The 21757-nt window shown below is 46.0% G+C and overlaps 1 protein-coding gene across 2 annotated transcripts in view; it reads right to left on the minus strand.

The window, feature by feature from the left end:
* The window catches only part of gask1a (golgi associated kinase 1A), a 63405-nt gene that overhangs the window by 29217 nt on the left and 12431 nt on the right, over positions 1-21757 (minus strand). The window contains exon 2 of one of the 2 annotated variants that reach the window (XM_078539853.1): positions 6108-7583. In XM_078539853.1, the coding sequence (XP_078395979.1) occupies positions 6108-7508 (1401 nt within the window). In that variant the 5' untranslated portion in view covers positions 7509-7583. Of the gene's footprint in view, positions 1-6107; positions 7584-21451; positions 21670-21757 lie in introns of those variants that run through there. The other variant, XR_013576347.1, reaches the window with a different exon arrangement.

Consider the following 21757-nt stretch of genomic DNA (forward strand, 5'->3'; position numbering starts at 1 on the left):
TTTTGAATGGGACTCAATTGGATAGGTTCCAGTCATGCAAGGGCAGCATCGGTTTGGGCAGTTACAGTACTCCACAAAAAGCTGTGTTTCTCTCCACTGAAGACTGGTAGACCTGCGTGTACTCCAAATTTTTGCTTTTTGTTTCCAATTTCCAGCACTGGCAGTTTTATTTGCAACCCATTTGAAAATCGCAGTCGATGAAAAAGAAAAAAACCCAAAAGCAGAAAACATGCTAACTCTTCACCCACACACTGGACACATTACATCAACCTGTTGGACATTTGCTACCAGTTGAGCTGACAGCTATCATATAACACTCATTACATAAGTCACATTCATTGAAGCAGGTTACTACTTTTGAAGAATGATTAGAATCATCTGATTTTTTTCATCACATGTTTGGTGTGCATAGATGGTCATTACCAATGAGAATTTAATTTAAGTAGAGTTTATGATAGCCTGATCAACCTATCTGCAGTAAATATCAGGCACAGGATTTGAACCTGCACACTGAAAAAGGGACCAGAATTCAGCAAGGCACTGATTCTTACACTTTGAGTACAATAAATTAGACCACTTGGCCAAGCTGACAACTTGCTAAACAGAAGGATTTAAACCCAGGAACTCTCACATATTCAAATGAAAGTCCAAAAGCCAGAACCATACCTCAAGACCAACAAACCAGCTCTACAAAGGCACTATATAACCTTCAAAGGCAATACCCTAAGACAATACGCTGTATTATTGCACCTCTCTGTATCTCTGCCCCTGCCTTAGCTCATCTGCTGCTGAAACCCTCAATCATGCTTTTGTTACCCCTTGACTATTCTCTCAATAGATATTGACAATACTCTCCTGGCTATCCGCTCTCCATAAAGTGGAGCTCATCCAAAACTCGGCTACCCATATCGTAACTCACACCAAGTCCTGTTCACCCTGTGCTTGATTTTAAAATTCTTAAGATTGTTTTCAAATCCGTCAATGGTCTCACCCCTCCCTTTATCTGTAACCTCTCACAACCCTCATCCAATTCTGGCTTCTTGCACATCCCCAGCATCACTCCAACATTGGTGGCCGTTGCTTCAGCTGCCTGGGCCCTAGGCTCAGGAATTCCCTTCCTAACCCACTCTGCCTTCCTCTCATTTAAGATGCTCCTTAAAGCCTACTCCTTTGATCAAGCTTTTGGTCACCTGTCCTGCTATCCCATGTGGCTTGCTTTGATAATGCTCCTTGAGATATTTTGCTATATTTGACGTGCTATGCAAATGCAAGTTGTTGTTGTTGTAGGATGGTCTGAATTGGACAAACTTGGGAAGCTTATGAGTGCTATGTGTGGGATTTTAGCCAATGAAATAATGCCTTATCACTGTGCACACTTGGGGATCCTTAAACCTGGGGCTCTGCCATCCTGCAGCACCAATAAGTAAGGTCCCTACAAGGAATGGTAATGACCATCTTGATAATGACCATCTGTACACATGAAGCCCCTGATAAGACAAAAAAAAAATCAGATGATACTAATCATTCTCAAAAGTAGGTAATCTGTTGCTATGAATGTGACTTGTGTACTGAGTGGTGTATGATAGGTCTCAGCTGTCAGCTCAGTTGGTAGTAGTCACTTCTGAATCAGATGCCCAAGTCCAGGGATAGGAGAGTACAAAATCAAGGTTAACACTCCCAGTGCAGTACTGAGATAGTGCTGCCCTACTGGCAGCACTATCTTTTGAATGAGGTGCTAACCCGTGATCCCATCTGTTCCCCTGGATGGACATAAAAGATCCCACAGCGTTATTTTGAAGAAGAGCAGGGGAAGTTCTTACTGATGTTCTGGCCAATATTCATCCCTCAACCAACATCAATCACTAAAATAGATGATCTGGTCATTATCACACTGAGGTTTGTGGAACTATGCTGTATGCAAATTGGCTGCCATGGTTTCCACATTAGAACAGTAACTACACTTCAACATTACTTCATTGACTGTAAAGCGCATTGGGACATCCTGAGGTTGTGAAATGAGCCATGCAAATGAAAGTTCTTTCTTTTCACTGAAATCCTCCAATGTGTAGCCATCTTTAATTCTGTGATCCTCAATAGAATAGTTCCAAGATATTTGTTCGTGAGATTGATCTTGGAGAAAGTGGAACTCATCTTTGGGTCAAGGCTCAGGTTGGGGCCTGGGCCCAACCCCACGCCTGTGAAGAGGCCAAAAGGTCTTGGGGTGTAGGGGGACTGAAGCGATCTCCTTTCTAAAGAAACCACCTGGGCACAAGAAGATTGTTCTTTGGAGGAAGGAGAGCAGCAACCCCATTACCCCACCATCACCCCAGGCTAGCCAGCTCCAGTCAGTTTTTCTGGAATCTAAGGTAACAGGGAAGGGGCACTGGAGGATATGGAAACTTCTGAGGAGAATCAATTAATCTAAGTATTAGTCAGGTTAATTTCCCATTGTAGATTCAGAAGAAGCTGGCTCCTCAGCAGCCATGGGGAGTGATCATGGCTGTTCAGTCTGCAAAACAAGTAGGTGACCAGAATCATGAGTATTTAGGATTAGAAATAGGTGGGTACACAACATTCTAAAAATGAATACACAGTTGAAAGGGCAGCTTTACTGAATTGTGTGAAGAGATAGGAAGTATCTCCATTTCTCTGTTATTTGGCAACAGTTCTATTTGACAACTGAAAACATTTATGCTAACACGAGGTAAGAGAACAAGATGCACCTTGGAATGGCAAGCAAAAACGTTTCAATTCTCTGTGACAGAAAGCATGTGCTTTTTAATCAGCTGTTGTTTGGACATCAGGTTCTCATTTGGATTATCAGGAAAGTTTGGTCATGGTAATTAATGTCTGCAATTCAGAGTCATGACTAATCACTGAATTACTTCCAGCCTATGGCTTTATTTATAAATACTTAATGAATCACAGCACTAACACAGCAGCTGCATTTTCATAGTCTTATACAGCAACTCTTTTGATTTCTGTATAAGCTCCATATCATTCAGCAATGTCTTGATGTTGCTATTTGGCAATTGCAACAAATAAAACCTCAAACTGCTTGGGTTTTTCAAAGTTTTATTAGTCTTCTTGGCATGTTGGACTTGACTTTCCTCTGCTATCCATTTTGGGATTGAATGGGGGAGTAGTGGTAAACCAGGAGAAACTGGGCAGTGCCAATGGCTCTGCCAGCCTCCAAAGGTTATCCATCTTTTAGTTCTGTCTCCCTCAATAGCACAGTTCCAAACCCTACGCCTAGAATTTTGTTTGCTCTGATCTGACATCCCAGAGGAAGTGCAACCCATCTGAGAGTCCAGGATGATGTTGGTGCCTGTATACCACCCCCTCCCCCACAAAGGGGCTAGAGTTAGGATTAAATTGCAATCAGATGAGGACTATGGTTTCTTCCCTCAGTCACTGTTGGCGCAGCCACATCTTCACTGCCTACTGCAAGTAAATGACACCGAAGGAGCAAGGTCCGATTCATTTATTAATTTATGGGATGTAGGAATCACTGGCAAGACCAGCATTTATTGCTCATCCCTAATCGCCCTCAAGAAGATGGTGTTGAACTGCCTTCTTGACCGCTGCATCATTGTTCTCCCACAGTGCCGTTAGGGAAGGAGTTCCGGGATTTTGATTTTGGAAGGTGCTATCGATGAAGTCTCAGAACGTTACCATCATGTGTCTTGTAGATGACAACCACTGCAGCCATGGTGTGCCTGTGATGCAGTGGGTGAATGTTTAAGGAGGTAGATAAGGTGCCGATCAAGTGGTCTACCTGGATGGTGTCAAGCCTCATGAGTGCTGTTGGAGCTGCACTTATCCAGGCAAGTGAAGAGTATTCCATCACACTTCTGACTTATGCCTTGTAGATGGTGTACAGGCTCTGAGTCAGGGGAGTCAGGAAGTGAGTTACTCGCTGCAGAATTCCTAGCCTCTGACCTGCTTTTGTAGCTACAGGATTTATATGGCTGGTCCAGTTCAGTTTCTGCTCAATGGTGATCCCCAGGAAGTTGATGGTGGGGGATTCAGCAATGGTAATGCCATTGAATGTCATGGGGAGATGGTTAGATTTTCTTTGTTGGTGATGATCATTACCTGACACTTGTGTGTTGTGCCAATGTCACTTGCCATTTATCAGTGCAAACCTGACCGTTGTCCAATTCTTGCTGCAGATTGGCAAAGACTGCTTTAATAACTAAGGAGTTGTAAATTGTACTGAGAACTGTATAATCATCAGCGATCATCCCCACTTCTGACCTTATGATGGAGGGAAGGCCATTGATGAAGCAGCTAAGAATAGTTGGGCCTAGGACACTACCCTAAGGAACTCCTGCCCTGCAGTGATGTCCTGGGGCTGAGAATGATTGGCCTCTGACAACTACAACAATCTTCCTTTGTGCTACGTATGACGCCAACCTGTGGAGAGTTTACCCGATTCCCATTGAATTCAATTTTATCTGGAGCTACCAGCCAATCAGAGGGTCAGCAGCTCAGGATTGCCACTGGGTAAAATTCAGCCCGCCCTTTAAGACACTTCTTAAAACCTACCTCTTTGCCCATGCTTTTGGTCAACCGCCCTTCTAACTCTTCAGTGTCAAATTTTGTTTGATAATGCTCCTGAGAAACACCTTGAGGCATCTTTATATGTTAAAGGTGCTAAATAAATGCAAGATGCTGTTGTAAATACCTCTACATGGGAATCATCAACTGACTCATGTACAATATCCAATATGCCCTGCTAGTATTGTAAACCCACCCGCAGAAATGTGTAAACATTGACTTGGATTTAATGTGGAGATGGTGACCTTATTCACCGGCTGGAAATCAAGGCCGATCCTGCCTCTGCCAGCCCTGGAAGCCACCACGGCATTTAGTTTTGTGGGGAGACAATGGCATGGTGGTAATGTCACTGGACTAGTAATCCACAGACCTAGGGTAATGCTTTGGGGAGCTGGGTTCGAATCCCACCATGGCAGATGGAATTTGAATTCAATAAAAATCAGGAATTAAAAGTCTAATGATGACCCTGAAACCATTGTCGACTGTTACAAAAAACCCATCTGGTTCACTAATGCCCTTTAGGGAAGGTAACCTGCTGTACTTAACTGGTCTGGTCTGGCCTACATGTGACTCCAGACCCACAACAATGCGGTTGATTCCTAAATGTCCTCTGAACTAATGCTGGCCTAGCCAGTGATGCCCACATCCAATGAATAAAAAAAAAGTTGCCTGAGGTGTGGCATCCATGCCCCAAGGCAGGATGTCCTGTCTCCAAGAGCTGTCAACCAATCAGAGGCAGTGCAACTCAGAACTGCTGGGATTGCAGTAGGACCAGGAGCAGTGCTGGAGGCCCAGACTTAAGGTAAGTGGAGCAAACTTCCTGGGGCCAGTGCTGGAGGCCCTCATAAAGAGGTTTTCTTTTATTTCATTTGTTCACGGGATGTGGGTGTCATTGGCTAGGCCAGCACTTAATCCTCATTCTTAATTGCGCTTGAGAAGATGGTGGTGAGCCGCCTTCCTAATCCGCTGCAGTCCATGTGGTGTAGGTACACCCGGAGTGCTGTTAGGGAGGGAGTTCCAGGATTTTGACCCACCGACAGGTGAGGCGAGTGATAGGCCGAGGGGTTCTATAAGCAGGGGTGGCTCTCGCCACTGAAGTGACCCTCTGTGAGGCACAGGGTTCCCGAACAGGAGGGAACCTCCTCCCCCACTTCTAGGCTGCAGTCAAGCCGCCAGCTACCTGGCAACTTCACTATGTGGTGTGGATCTTCATTCCCCACCACCACCTCCCCACCCCACCTGTTGGTAAAATACCAGCACTGGCAGGAAGAGGCCCTTAATTGGACACCTAAGGGCCTTAATTGGCCCAAGGGCATGTGGGCCATCTGCATCCTACTTGGCTGCTGGTAAAATACCAACGAAGGTGGGTAGGTGATAGGCACAACATACTCCCCCCGCTACCTCACTCAGTTTTATGCCTCCCACTACCTGGCAGCCTGCTACTGTGGCGGGGCTTGTAAAATTCCAGTCATCGCGTCTAATATGTCTAAGTATAAGTTTCTTTAAGATTGTGGAAAGTTATCTCTACTCTGAAAGAAGCTTACCTGTAAGAGGAAATCAAAAAGAGCTAACTTGCCCCACTCGGAGTGTTTCACACTGAGGCAGGACACGGTGTGATTCTCGGGAGACTTGTTGATGCCGCACTGTTGCCGAAGCACCGCCTGGTATTGAAACCAGCTCAGGTCGAATGAATTTTGGTCATTGTTGGGATCATTTAGATGTTGAATGTCTGAATCCCACCAAACAACTGGCCTGGCCACTCCGTCTGTGAACTTGTACGGGAGCAGCGCAGCATTAAATCTTCGGGCTACAACAGGCAGACTCCGGTTTAGACTCAGCACCCTGTCCAAATGGAAAGCTAAGACTTCATCGAGGTCACTGGGCCGCTTTATTAGGCCGCACAGTCCCTTTTGACAATGCCCCATTAGGTCATGGATCACAATGGAAGAATGAAAGCTTAGGCCTACTTTGATGACTTGCCCATGAGCTGGTATCCGTGCTTTTGCAACTACTGAGCCATTAGCCAACAGTTTCATCTTTTCAATGTCACTTGAGTCAAACCAGGGTGGAGGATCCTCAGGGAGTCTAAAGTTATCTTCCATCTCTGAATCTGGATGACTGGTTTCAACACCGTCACAGATTTTATGCTCAGTTATCCTTTTCCTCGCTTGTGAAGTAGTCTGTCGCTCACTTTTCCCATTGTTTACCAATGAAAAATCCAGGTGCTTCTTCCTTGCAGTGTTAAAGAATGGTACTTTCCCAAATCCCTTATAGTCATTGCCCCTAGCTTTCTGAACAAATAGTTTAAATTGCGGGAGAACTCGTTTTTTAGCAGCAATACCCTGAATGTCAGGTTTGCAATGAGTCTGCAGAGACCTCATGTCCTTTTTATCTGCTGTATAATTCAAAATAGAAGATATTTCAGGCATCTCCCCAACATCTCGGATGGCTGTTGTGTTCCCATTAGACTTAAGAACTTGTGAAAAGGCCTTGTCCACTGAGGAGTGATAACATATTGGGCCAATCCTTGGAGGCCCTGGCATCAGAGGTGGCTCAGCATCCCTGTTGACTTCCTGCCTCTGGTTATTTAGAGTTTCAGGCAGTATAATCTTTCTACTTGTGTGTCTTTTCTGCAGCAATTTGTTTTTATGTTCCAATATGCTGAAAGCCTTTTGCATTTCACCATAGCTGTACTGCTTTTGAAAAGGCTCTATGTTACTGTGTGGCTTAACGTTCAAATACCATCTCTTTAGATAACTGTTCTCCATTGGTAGTAATTTGTCATTTCTGTGGAAGGTATTTGTTTGCTTGGGGAAGGTGCCAGTGTTTCTCCACAGTCTTCTTTGCTGAGTAAGTTTTCCATGTAGCTGGCTGGATGCTTGGTAATCAAGGCCAGACATTTTGTCATCAAAATGGAGAGATGGATAAGTGTTTATCACCACCATGGATAGGGCAGTGAAGAAACAGCAGACAACCACAGGCTTCTTCCTTAATTTTCTCTTCAATTTAAATCTGGGCACCTGAAAGGAGGGGAAAAAAATAATAGTTCAACAAAATTGTGCTGCTTCATAAAAATCTGAATGCTCATTACCACAAGCTCCTGGAAAGAGTTGATGGAAAATGTATTGAATGTTTGTGAGATTTACAAACCCTTCAGTGAAAACGGTGGAGATGTTTTTCATCAACGAAACAGCAAAATAACATGCATTTACATTACACAGAATTGGCAGGCAGAAACAGGACATTCGGCGCACTGTCTGTATTAGTGTTTATGCTCCATATGAATCTCCCCCTACTTTTACTTCATCTCACTCCATCTCCATATCCTCCTTTCTCCCTCATGTGCTTAACTAGTTTTCCCTTAAATGCATCTATACTATCCGCCTACAAGTTCCAAATTCTTATCACCATGGTTTTATTTCTGCTGTGTCTGCATAGATTTTGTTCCAAAATTTCAGCATCAGTAGTTGGCCACTGTTGTCTCTCACGAAATTTTTTGTGCAGCTGAGGAATGGCAAGCCATCCTCAGCTGTTCTTGTTAGTTAAGCAATTGGTATTACTGAAGCCTGTGAATAGGTTTTAGAACATAGAAAAATAGAAGCAGGAGTAGGTCATTCAGCCCTTCGAGCCTACTCTGCCATTCAATATGATCATGGCTGATCCTCTATCTCAATACCGCACTCCTGCTCTCTCCCCATGCCCCTTGATGCCTTTAGAGTCAAGAAATCTATTTCTTTCTTAAATATTTTCAGTGACTTGGCCTCCACAGCTTTCTGTTGTAGAGAATTTCACAGGTTCGCCACCCTCTGAGTGAAGAATTGCCCCCTAGGAATTTACCTTACAATAACTACCTCCTGAGGAAATAACATTTCAGAAACAATCTTGAGTGTGTGCTTTGAAATATGGAAAAAAATGCCAAGTATCAACTGAAACTTTTAAACGGCAGACTTTGATGGACCAGGAGTCAGTGTAAGTTGTCAAGGCAGAGATATTGGGTGAGCAGGGCCTCATGGAGGATAGGATCAGGACAGCAGAATTTTGGATGAGCTGAAATTCATGGAGGATAAAGGTTGAGGAGCTGGTCAGGACAGGAACTGAAACAAGCTTAGAGCTGATGAAGGCATAGATGAGGGTTTCAGTGGCAGATGAACTGAGGCAGGGGTTGAAAGGGTGGGTTGATGTCATGGAGGCAGACATAGGTAGTCTTTATAATGGATTGGACGTAGGAATGCAAAGCTCACCCCAGGGTGAATAGGATGCCAAGACTTCAAGCAGTCTGTTTCAGCCTGAGATGATGGCTGAGGAAGGGGATGAAATCAGTGGTAAGGGCATGGAGTTTGAAGCAAGGACAAACCAAAGAAAAACGTGGCTAATTCAAGACTGGATATCAGACAAGCAGCTTGACAACAGAAGGGCAATAGAGGGGTGGAGAAAAGTGGTGAGGGGGTGGAGCTGGGTGTCATCAGTGTACATGTAGAAGCTGCCCCCATGTTTACAGATGATGTCACCAAAGGGCAGCAAGGACAGCTTGTTGGGGAACTCCAGATGTAATAGTGCAGGGTAAGAAGAGAAATCATTGTAGGAGATGCTTGAGTTATGATTGGATAAGGGTGGGACAATGTGAGGGCAATCCTGCAGAGTTGGACAACAGAGGAAAGGTATTGAAGAGGGGGATGCAGAGACATTGCAGATGAGAAGGAAAAATGCATCCCAGTCACAGTCTCAGAAGATATCATTTGTGATTTTGACTAGAGCTGTTTTTATGTTGGCTGGAGATGGAAACTTCACTGGAGAAATTCTACTGTGGAGTTGTGAGAAAGATGGCACAGATTTGGGAGACAACAGGTTGAAAAATAATGGAGAGGGAAGCAGGCTGTTGGAGATGCCATGGCAGTTTTCAAGATCAAAATCTTTTCATTGAGGAAAGGGGTGATGGGGGTGATTTTGATAGAGTGGGAACCAGTATCTGAGAGGGATCAAGGGAATCAATTTTAAGGTCAGTTAGCATAGGGGACAGGAAGTGAAGTTAGGGAACAGCTGGTCAGCAGTTTAGTGGGAATGAAGACAAAGGACCAGGAACTGGGTATCATGGACAAAGTGAGCACAAAGAAAACATGAATGCAGGTTCAGGGCTAGGACAGAGAGGAATAGTGGCTTAAAAACAGAAAATGCTGGAAATACTGAGCAGGTCTGGCAGCATCTTTGGAGAGAGAAATAGAGTTAATGTTGTGAGTCGAATATGATTCTTCTTCCGAATTGGGATTTTAATTAAGTTGGAGCTTGCATTCCTTAACACCTGAAAGGAATATAAAAAAGTTTTTCCGTTAAAGTGTCAGACGAGGCCAAGGATGAAATGAAACCGTGTACCATGACAGCTTTGAGATAGGATGAATCAGTGCTCCTGGAGAGAGGTCGAGTGTGTGGATGTGGCAGGGCACGCACTGAGTGTGGATCTCAGGGTGCAGCGGAAACAGCAGTCTGAGGAACATTGCAAGTCTCAGAAATACCTATAATCCTGGATGGATTTGAAATATGAAGGATGTTGTAAAGGTTGTTTGGTGTTTCACGGAAAGGTATGAGGCTTGTATGGTTGAACATAAACCATTTATGGGAAACCCATAACTAAGTACATATCTAAGGTACTGCCATGCTGTCTCTATGCAGGCTCCTTCCAGATTCTTCTCCACAGACAGTCTATTCTCATGTGACTGCATCATTACATGGGTGGTTCCTCAGTCCCACATTAACCCTTGCTCTGTCGAACACTCTTATATTACACCTCCCCCTCGTCCTTACCCAAATATATATTTACAATATAAGCTTTACTTGCTATCCCTTCTCTCTCCCCTCAAGTCTCTGACTTCATAAATTCACATGGTTTGAAGGCTTGACAATTCTTCCAGATCTCATCCCATCATGTGTGGGGCAATGGTAGTATCAATTGCTTTGGGTTGACTTTGTCAGTTTGACATTGAAATTGTAGTACTCTGTGATTCCAGCACTTGGTTATGTCCATTTGATTTGCTTTTTGTGCTCCTTCAAGTTGCATTTCTCTTTATCAAAAATCCGTTTGCTTTGTTTGGAAATTGTAGGTTTGTCCCGTTCCTTCCAAAGGGAATGTTCACTCTGGTCATTCCCAGAGCAGACTGGGATTTTCTTTTTCCGTGGGGTCTGCCATGATCTTGCTGAATATTGAAGTTTCAAAAATGGAACCTTCATTTCCACTTGTTTCACAATTTCAGCCATTTCATTTTTCAACAACTCAGTGGTTCTCAGTATGTTTGAGGCATCCAGTGCTTTTTCTTCTAGTTCCTTGAGCTTCAGTATCAGATTTACATTTTCCGATTTCTTCTTACATTTTATGATTTTTCTCATAATTCAACAGGGTCGCCTCGAGTTTCTTCTGCTGTTCTTCCATTTTGCTGTTCAAGGCAGTCTTCATTTCTTCATGATGCTGAAGGGTTATGTATTCCTCTTGCATTTCATCTTGAAGAGCAATCAGCTATTCTTTCAACTGTTTATTTTCTTGTTTACCGGTTGCCAACTCACACTGCACTTTAGTACATTGCTTTGTCACTACTGGTAGTTCCAATACTGCTTTTGTTGAATTAGTATTGAACAACTTATTTTAGCTCCTCATGTTTTTCCAGTGCTATATTCTTCAAAGAGTCTTTCAGGGCCACAACTTTTTGAGTACCTTTTCTGCCTGCTGTTGTGCCTGGCTGTACCTTTGGTTGAGTTCTTTCCAGCTCAGCTCTGAAACTAACATTTTCCTGTGGAATGGCTTCATTTTCTTTTTACAGGTTTTGTTTCTTTTGGGTTATCTCAGATACCTTTCCTTTACTCTCAGCCAGTTGCCCACTCTGCACTGCTGCCCCCGTTGCAGTTTGGGTAATGAGTCAGCATTTTCAAAAAGGCCTATTTTTAAGCCTTTCGACTGTTTCTCAGCCTCTTCTTTCTTTTGCACTAAACTCTTTGACTCGTGCACTTCATTGCATTGACATGGTCTGCAACCATCTTGTGATTTGCTTGAGTATTGTCTCCTTTGGCCTGGAATCTCCTGTTTCCATCAGCCTAGGGTCTTTTGTCCCCCTTGCTCTGGGGTCTTCTGCCTCCCTCAGCCTGGGGTCTTCTGTCTCCCTTATCCTGGGGGTCTTCTGTCTCCCTTGCTCTGGGGTCTCATGTCTCCCTTGGCCTGGGGTCTCGTGTCTCCCTTGCTCTGGGGTCTCTTGTCTCCCTTGCTCTGGGGTCTTCTGTCTCCCTCACTCTGGGGTCCTTGTCTCCCTCATCCTGGGCCTTCTGTCTCCCTTGCTCTGGGGTCTCTTGTCTCCCTCGCTCTGGGGTCTTCTGTCTCCCTTGCCCTGGGGTTTCCTCCCCCCTTTGGCCCTTTATTGGGCATGTTCTGGACTTTCTTTCAAGGTCTGTGCTCTCCACAACTTGGAGTTTAAAATATTTGTCAAACATTTTAACATCTCACCAAATGTGGTTGAGGATTCACCTATACCTTGTGTTAGGATTACTTCATCCACAAATACACCAAACAACTTTAAAAATGTATTAACTTGTACTTCTTCTGATTTCTTACTTAACCCTGATATACTCCAATAATTAAAAAATTCCCTTCTCCAAGACTCCTGATCTTGGGTTTGGTTTAGCCCTTGCCTTTCCTGTGCCTAAACCGGTCAGGTAGTTTTAATTTACTATCGATGGCCTTTTTTTTTAAAAAAGGGTGAGTACCTCTTTAAATGTTTTTTTTTCTCTTCAAGATAGCTCCGCAGCTGCCGTTCTTTTTTTCTCTCTCCTGTTCTTCCCGTACTTTGTCAGTTTCAGTGGGATCCCACTATGCCAACGGGTCCTTTTTTCTCTTCCTCGTTTAAAACTTATTAGCTGCATAGGAAATCTGCTGTTTGGGCCAGCTACTGGATTTTTAAGCCTGGGGCTCAACCTAAAGGTGGGGCAGAATTTTCAGTTTGACGTGCGGGGGGCAGGCCCCACACGTAAGATGATGCGCCGTGACGTTGGGCGAGCGTCCCAGTGTCACCGCGCGCCATCACGATATCTCGCTGGGCGCGCGTGCAATGAAGTCCGACGCGCGCCCACCATTAATTAAGGGGCCAGTTAAGGCCCTTAAATCAGCAATCGACGGCGATTTTTAGGCGCCCGTGCAATCTTCGGGTCGGCGCATGGGCGCGACGAGCAGGCGGGTAAGAGACTTTTCTATGAACCTCATCCACGGGCGGGATAAGAGGACTCAGTGGGGTCATCAATCTGCTCTGTGGAGTATTTATTGGAGAAAGTGTTTTCAACCTGTGTGATCTGCAGTAGTTCAGAACGAATTCCAGCAAGTTTCTGTGTACTTTGAACCTTCAGGTCAGCACTCTGCAGTCAGGAATCTTTAGCAGGCCTGCAGCTTTCTGGAAGCCTGCCCTTAAGCCTGGGTATGGGATCTGACATGTCCACTGGAGGCAGCTCCTCTGAGAAGGAAGGGAGGGCTAGAAGGAGGAGGAGGAGGCCAGGAGTGCACATTCAGCCTCTGGGAAGCCGCCTTTGGGAGGCCAGGCGCAGGCACAAGGGGCGCAGGGTCAAGTGGTAGTCCAAAGTGGAAGGGGTCGCAGAAGATGCCACTATCCTGCTGCCAGGGTTTACAGGTGGCGAAGCAGCTACTCAATATGTCTGAGGTGCAGTGCCAAAAGAGGCTCCGACTGTCAAGGGAGACAGTCAGCTATATCTGTCAGATGATTGGCCCTGAGATCTCCCCTAACTGTGTAGGTGGGCACCCCATGCCAGCGGTTCTGAAGGTCACAGCTGCCCTCAGCTTCTACGCCTCTGGCTCCTTCCAGGGCTTGGTGGGTGATCTTTGCGGTGTCTCCCAATCAGCTGTCCACACTTGTGTCAAGCAGGTCACAGACGCTCTGTTCAGGCGATCATTGACCTTCATCCACTTCCACTGGGACCAGGAAAGCCAGGCACAGCGAGCCAGAGGCTTCGCAGCCATTGTTGACTTCCCCCACGTCCAGGGTGCAATAGACTGTACACATGTGGCCATCAAGACGCCAGCAGGTGAGTCCGGTGCCTTAGTCAACAGGAAGGGCTTCCACTCCATGAACGTGCAGATAGTGTGTGATCACAGGATGCAGATTCTACAAGTCAGTGCAAGGCAGGCAGCTCCTATAACGCCTACATCCTCAGACACTCCCAGGTGCCGGGTCTCTTCAGTGCTCCGGCCCGGCTTGAGTGACAAGGGCTATCCCCTCAGAAGGTGGCTCAAGACGCCTCTCCGCCATCCAATATCAGAAGCTGAGCAGCGGTACAATAGGAGCCACGCCTCCACAAGGGCTGTGGTGAAGAGAGCCATCGGTCTTCTCAAGATGCGCTTCCGATGCCTGGACCGCTCAGGGGGTGCACTCCAGTACCCCCTAGATCGTGTGTCGGTAATAGTGGTTGCATGCTGCACTCTTCACAATCTTGCGCTGGAAAGGGGGGAAGCAGTGGAAGATGAAGACGTCGACGCATTGTCTTTGTCGATGAGTCCAGCACTGATTCTGAGGATGAGCATGCACAGGGGAATGCTGAGGAGGTAGATGCTGACCTGGTACTACACCAAGGAGGCAGGGACACCCGCGAGGCTTTAATCCAATGAACCTTCAGCTAGCACAACACAAATGGATCAGCAGGACCAGCCCTGCCTGGCGCATCCACACTCAGCAGCCAAGTGCAAAATCTGCCAGGTCATCAGCAGGAACTAAGGGCCTTGTACGTAAATTTGAATGTGCAAACAAACAATCATGCCATTTTTCTTAAACATACAGATGCAGAACAAGCCACCCTCAGCCCTGGTCACACATCTGAATTTTAATTTTAACATCAGATGTTCTCCCAATAGCAAAACAATACTGTAAGCAAGCAAAAATAAATTCTAAGGACCTAATCTCGGGCCAACACAAAAGCACCGGTGAGAAACCCATGGTGTGCCTAATGTGCCTTACATTTCCATTTGTGGGTGCTACATCTTGGTGCTGCCCCATCGTTCGGAGTGGTATCTGAGACAGCCTGCTGACTCTGCTGTCCTGTTCGCCGCGATGACCTTGGCGGTCGTCCTCTGGCCTGTGGAGCCTGTGCTGGCCCCGCCTGGGAGGGATCTGCCAGTTGCACAGCTGGCATCTCCCCAGCTGCCGCAGCTTCACCCGATGAAACGGTCACTGGGAGAGGGGCGGAGGAGCTGGTGCCCTCATCCAGAGCGCCGTGAGAGGAGCTTACAGAGATGACAGGCAGCTGCTGCACCGATGTGAGGTCGCCTCGGACCTCCCTGCTCACCATGGGTGGATGGGCAACGGGCTGGGAAGTTTGAAGCCCACACCATCTCCCACATTGGCACTGACCAGCTGTGGCCGATGCTGCTGTGAGGGCTTGCGGGTCCGAGCGTAACCCCAGGAGGACCTGATTGTTCTCCTGGAGGCGCCTCTCCACGAGGGTCGCCACTCTCTCCATGGAGGAAGCATGACGCTCAGCCATGAGGCTCACTGCATCAGTGATGCTCCGTATGAACTCCTTCCCTACGGACACCAAGCGAAGCATAGCCTCATGTATCACACCCAGATGCCCCTGCACACCCAGCCATATTTCCTGCGTTTGCTGCATCGTGGACGACTCCAGAGGCACATCATCAGGCACCGGCTGAGCATGTGCCTGGTCTCCTGCAGTCCTCCGACTGCTGGCGCCATCGGCACTCTCTGTCTCTGCCAGCTCCTCCAGTGAATGTGAAGTGTCCTTTCCACTGTGCCCTGGGACACTAGCCGATGTTGCAATGCCCACCAAGGTGCTAGTATCTGCGCTAACGCCTGCCTCGCAGAAATGGTGTGACGCAGGTGACACTTGGGGGCCCTCAGGTGTGAGAGGGGGCATCTGCAATTCCTCCTGGCGCCCATGCTCTAATGATGCTGAAATGAACAACAAGGACAGTGGATCAGTTAGCGTGCACACAGTGACACACTTCATCCCTTTCCCCCTGGCTCATTATGCGCTCAACCTTCCAGAACCATGGACACAGACATTGGTGGGGTGGTAAATAGTGAGGAGGATAGCCTTACATTACAGGAGGATATAGACGGGTTGGTCAGATGGGCTGATGAATGCCAAATGGAATTTAATGTGGATAAATGTGATGCGGTGCACTTGGGCAGGACAAACAAGGCATGGGAATACACGATGAATGGTAGGACCCTGGGAAATAACGAGGATCAGAGGGACCTTGGTGTGCATGTCGACTGGTCCCTTAAGGTAGTGGGACAGGTACATTAGGTGTTTAAGAAGGCATATGCCACACTTGCCTTTATTAGCCAAGGCATAGAATATAGGAGCAGGGAGGTAATGTTCCAACTGCAGAAAACACTACTTAGGCCACAGCTATAGTTCTGCGTGCAGTTCTGAAATGCGCTTTATGGGAGGGATGTGATTGCAGTGGAGAGAGTGCAGAGGACGTTTACCAGGATGTTGGCTGACCTGGAGAGTTTCACTTATGAGGAGAGATTGCAAGACTGGGGTTATTTCCCCTGGAGCAGAGGAGATTGAGGGGGGACGTGATTGAGGTATATAAACTTATAAGGGGCATAGATAGGGTCAACAGAAAGGAACTTTTCCCCTTGGTGGAGGGATCAGTAACTAGGCGGCATAGATTTAAGGTAAGGGGCATGAGGTTTATAGGGAATGTGATGACCAACTTTTGCACACAGAGGGTGTTGGGAATCTGGAACGCACTGCCTGAAAGGGTGGTAGACGCAAAAACCCTCCTAACTTGTAATAAGTATTTGGATGTGCACTTGTGATGCCATGGCACACAAGGCCATGGGCATAGTGCTGGAAAATGGGATTAGAATAGTTAGGTACGTGTTTGACCAGCGCAGACACGATGGGCCAAAGGGCCTTTTTTTGTGCTCCACACCTCTGACTCTATCACTCTATGACTGAGCAACGTTGCAACAATAACAAATTTAACAATCATCAGTGCTATGGATGTTGGGAGGACATTGCAGATTTCACTGTGGGCCTCAAATACCTGGCCATTCCACCACAGCCTCACCGACACCAGTTGACCTTTGTGCATGGTGCCTCTCAAGCTGAAAGGCCTCCTGCTCGAAGTGGCTTAACATGAGGAGGTGTCTCTGGCTGTCTCTAGTCCTCGCATGCTCCGAGGCATTATGAGCATTCTTCTCCTGAGAAAGAGAGAACACCGTTCATTATGGCAAATTGCACATGGACTCTGCACGCGCATGCCGCACCCCAACCACGGTGGGCCATATCAGGTCTCCAGTGTCTCCTCTCCCCACTACTGCTGATCAGTCACACAAAGATAGTACACCTGCTCCCAACCCCCTCAACGGTCACCTTGGATACATTCTGTGTACATCACTTTAGGAAACACACGGTCTTTGCTCCCATAACAAGGATGCGCAACTATGTACAGCGTCAAGGGCAGCAGATGGTTCTTGGCCACGACACCCTTCCACCATCTCATCACCCTGAATAGGACATCTGTTGGAGTTCTGAGTATGCACCTAGCTGCATCTCCTGCAGGTTGCTCCCAGTCATATGCGACTAAGAACAACACATGGTGCGGGGGAGAACTCATCTCCTCATGAACCACTCAGGCTGATCTAAGCATGGGCACTATCTGCTTGCCCACCCAACATAGGAAAAATGCCCTACGTGATTCAATGCAGTCACGACAGTAAGACTGTGGTGGGGGGGGCCTCAAAGGCTAAGGTTACCTGCTGGGTTAAATGCCCAATGCCAACATGGTACTCGCCCTTCCATAGCGCAACAAATCGTTGAAGCGCTTACGACACTGGATCCAGGTGCACCGCACCACGTCACAGGAGCTCACCACCTCCTCCCAGGCACGTTTGGTCATGTGGGAGGGGGCCTCCTCCTCCCGTCCTGGGGGACCAATAGCTCCCACCATTCTGCCACCTCCTCCAGGACAGCAAGGCAATCATCTGAAAAGCGAGCCGCCTGTCTACCCTGCAGCCAGCCCTACTCCTGTGGCAGACCCTGCAGCCTGCCCTGCTCCTCTGCCCTTCCCTCCAGCCTGGCCTGCTCAGCTGACCCCCTGTGGTGCGCGCTCGAACTGGCCATTGTCACCAGCCTGCAGGAGGCTGCCAGGCTTTCTTTTAAACAGACTGCTGGGTCGCCATTGGACCCTGTGGTCCGTGCACGCCCGCTGCCGCCTGCACACTCCCGCTATCCTCGGGAGTTGCCAAATACGCTGGGCAGCCTTAATTGGCCCACCCGCGTAAAATGGTGGCGTGGGCCCGATTGTGGGCACCGATCGGGTCCGCGCCCGCATCCCCCCCCCCGCCCCCCCCAACACACAATGGAAAATTCTGCCTGTGATTTTTAAAACTCTGTCTGCAGCTTTTTAAAAACTTTTTCAGGTCAGCTTGGCCACCTCATGTTATAGTGCCAGCTGTGACCGCGTTGCTGTAGCTTTCTTGCAGCTGCACTCTGGGTGCGCTGATCCTGATGGCTGCCTATTCAACTTTTTTACTGTATTTTGCTTACCCTTCTTGTGATTTGGCTAGGTCTCTTGACTCTGCTTTCACTTAGTTCTTCTTTTCATCTGCACAGTGGATCATTATTGTTTTCAGCCTTCCCCCCCGCCCCGGCTTTTTAAAAAAAATTTGCTTAGCCTTTTTGTGGTTTGGCTAGGTCCTTTGACTCTGCCTCTACTTCTGATCAGGTCTGGCTTCTCACAGCGCACTTCTGCTTTTCAACCTTCCCTTTCCTTTTTTTTGGAATTTTGCTCAGCCTTTTGGGATCTGCTCGGTTCCTTGACTTTGCAATCGATCAGGTCTGGCAATGGACCGCCAGTTGCCTGGTGGAGTCCTTCAGCCTCTACGTCTGTAATGGAGCTTTTTACTTAGGTGTTTTCCAACTATGTCTTCAATTTCTTTTTAGATGATCTCCAACTATGTCTTCAATTTAGGCGCTCTTCACGTCGGTCAGGCTTCAGTTTCTTTACTTCTTCATGTTTTGAGAATCTGGGTTCCTTCTCCATCATCTCTGGGGTTTCAGGGTTCATCCTTCACACCACCATGTTGTAAAGACTGTTTAATGTTTCATGGAGAGGCCTGCAGACTTGTATGGTTGAACATAAACTGTTTCTTGGTAACTCATAACTATCTAGATATCCGAGGTACTGCCATGCATAGCTGCCGTCTCCATGCAGGATTCTTCCAGACTCTTTTCCACAGACAGTCTACTTTCATGTGACTCTCTGCATCATATCGTGGGTGGTACTGTTCTCCAGTCCCACATTAACCCTTGCTCTGCCAAACACCCTTATACTACAAAGGATGGAACTTCGCTTGGGATCCATGTGGAATAAGTCAGAGCCAAAGACAGTTGCTGAGGAAGGGGATATGGCTGTGCAAGCGAGTTTTAGCAGACACCTTATCACACACCAGCAGGAAAATGGAAAGCAATGAAGGTGAACTAGATAAAAGAGACTAATGGAAATCCTGATGGAGAGAAGTGTAGAACCTCTTCAAGGTAGGCATCCTGGACGAGAAGTGGCCTTGAATTAAATAATAAATTAAAAGCAAAATACTGCAGATGCTGGAAATCGGAAAAAAAAAGTGTTGGAAATACTCAGCGGGTCTAGCAGCAGCTGTGGATAGAAATATGGTTAACATTTCAAGTCAAATATGAGTTTAAACTGTTAAATGAAGTCTTGCATTTATATATTTACCTTGCACATCCTCAGAATGTCCCAAAGCATATTTAGGCCAATGAATTACATTTGAAGTGGTATGCAAGCAAACACACCAACCAATTTATACATGCCAAGCTCCCACTCATGGCAATGGGATGAATTAATATGTTTTGGTAGTGTTGGTTAAAGGATGAATGATAGCCAGGTCATTGGCAGAGCTCTGCATACCTCTTCAAAAAGTGCCATGGAATCTTTTACATTCAACTGACCTGGTAGATGGGTCCTCTGTTTAACATTTCCAACAAAAGACAGCACCTCTAGCAATGCAACACTTGCTCAGAAGGGTACTGAGGTGTTAGCCTAGATTATGTGCTCAAATCTTGGTGTGAACCCACAACTTTCTGCTAGAGAGACACAAATACACCCACTGACCAAGCTGACACTTTTACTTGGCCTCTTATAATACCACAAAATACCTGTCTATCAGAAGCAATTCTGTAGCAGTAGCTTAGTGGATAGCACTCTTACCTTGTACTCAAATGGTTGTGGGTTCAAGTCTCGTTCCAGTGATTTAAACTTTAAAAATCACAGTAGACATTCTAGTGAAGGAGTGCTGGAGGTGAAATGCTAGTTTGGGTGAATATTAAACTGAGGTCCTATCTGCTCTCTAGACATAAAAGGTCCCATGGTACTACTTTGAAGATTAGCAGGAGAGTCCTGACCAATGTTTATCCCACAGTCAACATCACCAAAAAAAGATTACCTGGCTATTATCACATTGTTGTTTGTGGGAGCTTGCTGTGTACAAATTAATTGCCATTTTCTCATTACAAAAGTTTCACTTCAAAAGTATGTCATTGTCTACACAGAGCTTTGAGATGTCCTGAGGTTGTGAATGGCACTATATAAATGCAAGTCTTTCTTTTAGAGCACTTCTCATTTTGACATCGCAATATGGTTTTAAGATCCCACTGTCCTCCTGCTGGGACTTGGAATGATGATATAGCATTAGTTTTCAGAGATGCAAGCCAGGTCTAAGTGTTGTGAAGCTTTGCATTACCTTCACACTGTGATAGATTTTCTTTTGGAAAATTGAGTTGAGTCTTTCTAATGCTTCAAAATAAATGTACAAAAGCACTTATATAAAAATAATGAAGTCATACCATCTCTCCTCAAGAATGATGATCCTCTTGCACTTTTTGAAACGTATCTTTTACGTTCATGTCAGAAATTCTTCTGCTATCTTCTATCCGTTCCTTCATGAGTTGGTTAGTGGGGATTTACTGCATTTTTTTCCCTTCTAGGCAGCAGCAGCATTTTAGCGAGAAACCTGAGCTAGTTTACACTGAGCCAGTTATATACTGGAGCCAGTCTTTAAGTTTTTTTTTTGGTGTCAGTACTGCTTCACAGACCCTTCTGTGCTACTTTCCATTTCTAGGAAAAAATCAGATAACTTTCCTTCCTATCTACAATCCAAAAAGTTCAGTGCAAACTATTTGTTCATTTGTTTCTGGTGAAATTTATCTCTCCTGCTAAGCATTGAGAGCAGTACCTGATGATCAAAAGCTCCCAGCTTTGTATAAACTCCTTTACTCCTTGAGGCTCAGTCCACTAAGCATCATTTGCACTGAACTCCCGTATCATTTCTAATCTATAATGAAAAGTACCAGCAGAAACACAGTTAAAACCGCCTGTCTATCTCCTCCCCTTCTAGGGAGGGCCGTTTATGTGCAGAAGATCATTTCAAAGTAAAAGCTTTATTTCTTTGTGAAGGGCCAAATACTTGTAAAGATTGTACTGGTGAAGAAACAAATACTTTTAAATTTAGGCAAGAAAGTGAGTTTGAAGGGAACAGTAGTATAGTACTTATGGTACTGGACCAGTAAGCAAGTGACAAAATTAAAGATAAAAACAAAAAACTGTGGATGCTGGAAATCCAAAACAAAAACAGAATCAGAAATACCTGGAAAAACTCAGCAGGTCTGGCAGCATCGGCGGAGAAGAGTACAGTTGACGTGAGGACTCGAAACGTCAACTGTACTCTTCTCCGCCGATGCTGCCAGACCTGCTGAGTTTTTCCAGGTATTTCTGTTTCTGGCAAGATTAAAGACCTGGAGACAGAGTTAAAATCCCACTGCAGCAGCTGGGAAATTTAAATTCAGTTAATAAATAAATCTGGAATATAAAACTAGTATCAGTATTGATGACCATGGCAGATTGTCCTAAAAAGCCAGATGGTTCACTAATGTCCTTTAGGGAAAGGAATTTGTCGTCCTTTCCTGGTCTGGCCTATTTGTGACTCCATATCCATGTGGAAGACTCTTAACTCTGACATAGCCGAACGAGGCATTCCATTAAGACCAATAAATGCTGGCCTTGCTAATGATGCCCGCATCCTGTCAATGAATAAGAAAAGGTGTTTAATGAGCAGGTAGAAAAAAATTCCTGTAAGTGATTATGATTGGTTTAGAAATAGGCCCCGAG

Source organism: Cetorhinus maximus, chromosome 4 (assembly GCF_964194155.1).
Source record: "Cetorhinus maximus chromosome 4, sCetMax3.hap1.1, whole genome shotgun sequence".
NCBI classification, from domain to species: domain Eukaryota; kingdom Metazoa; phylum Chordata; class Chondrichthyes; order Lamniformes; family Cetorhinidae; genus Cetorhinus; species Cetorhinus maximus.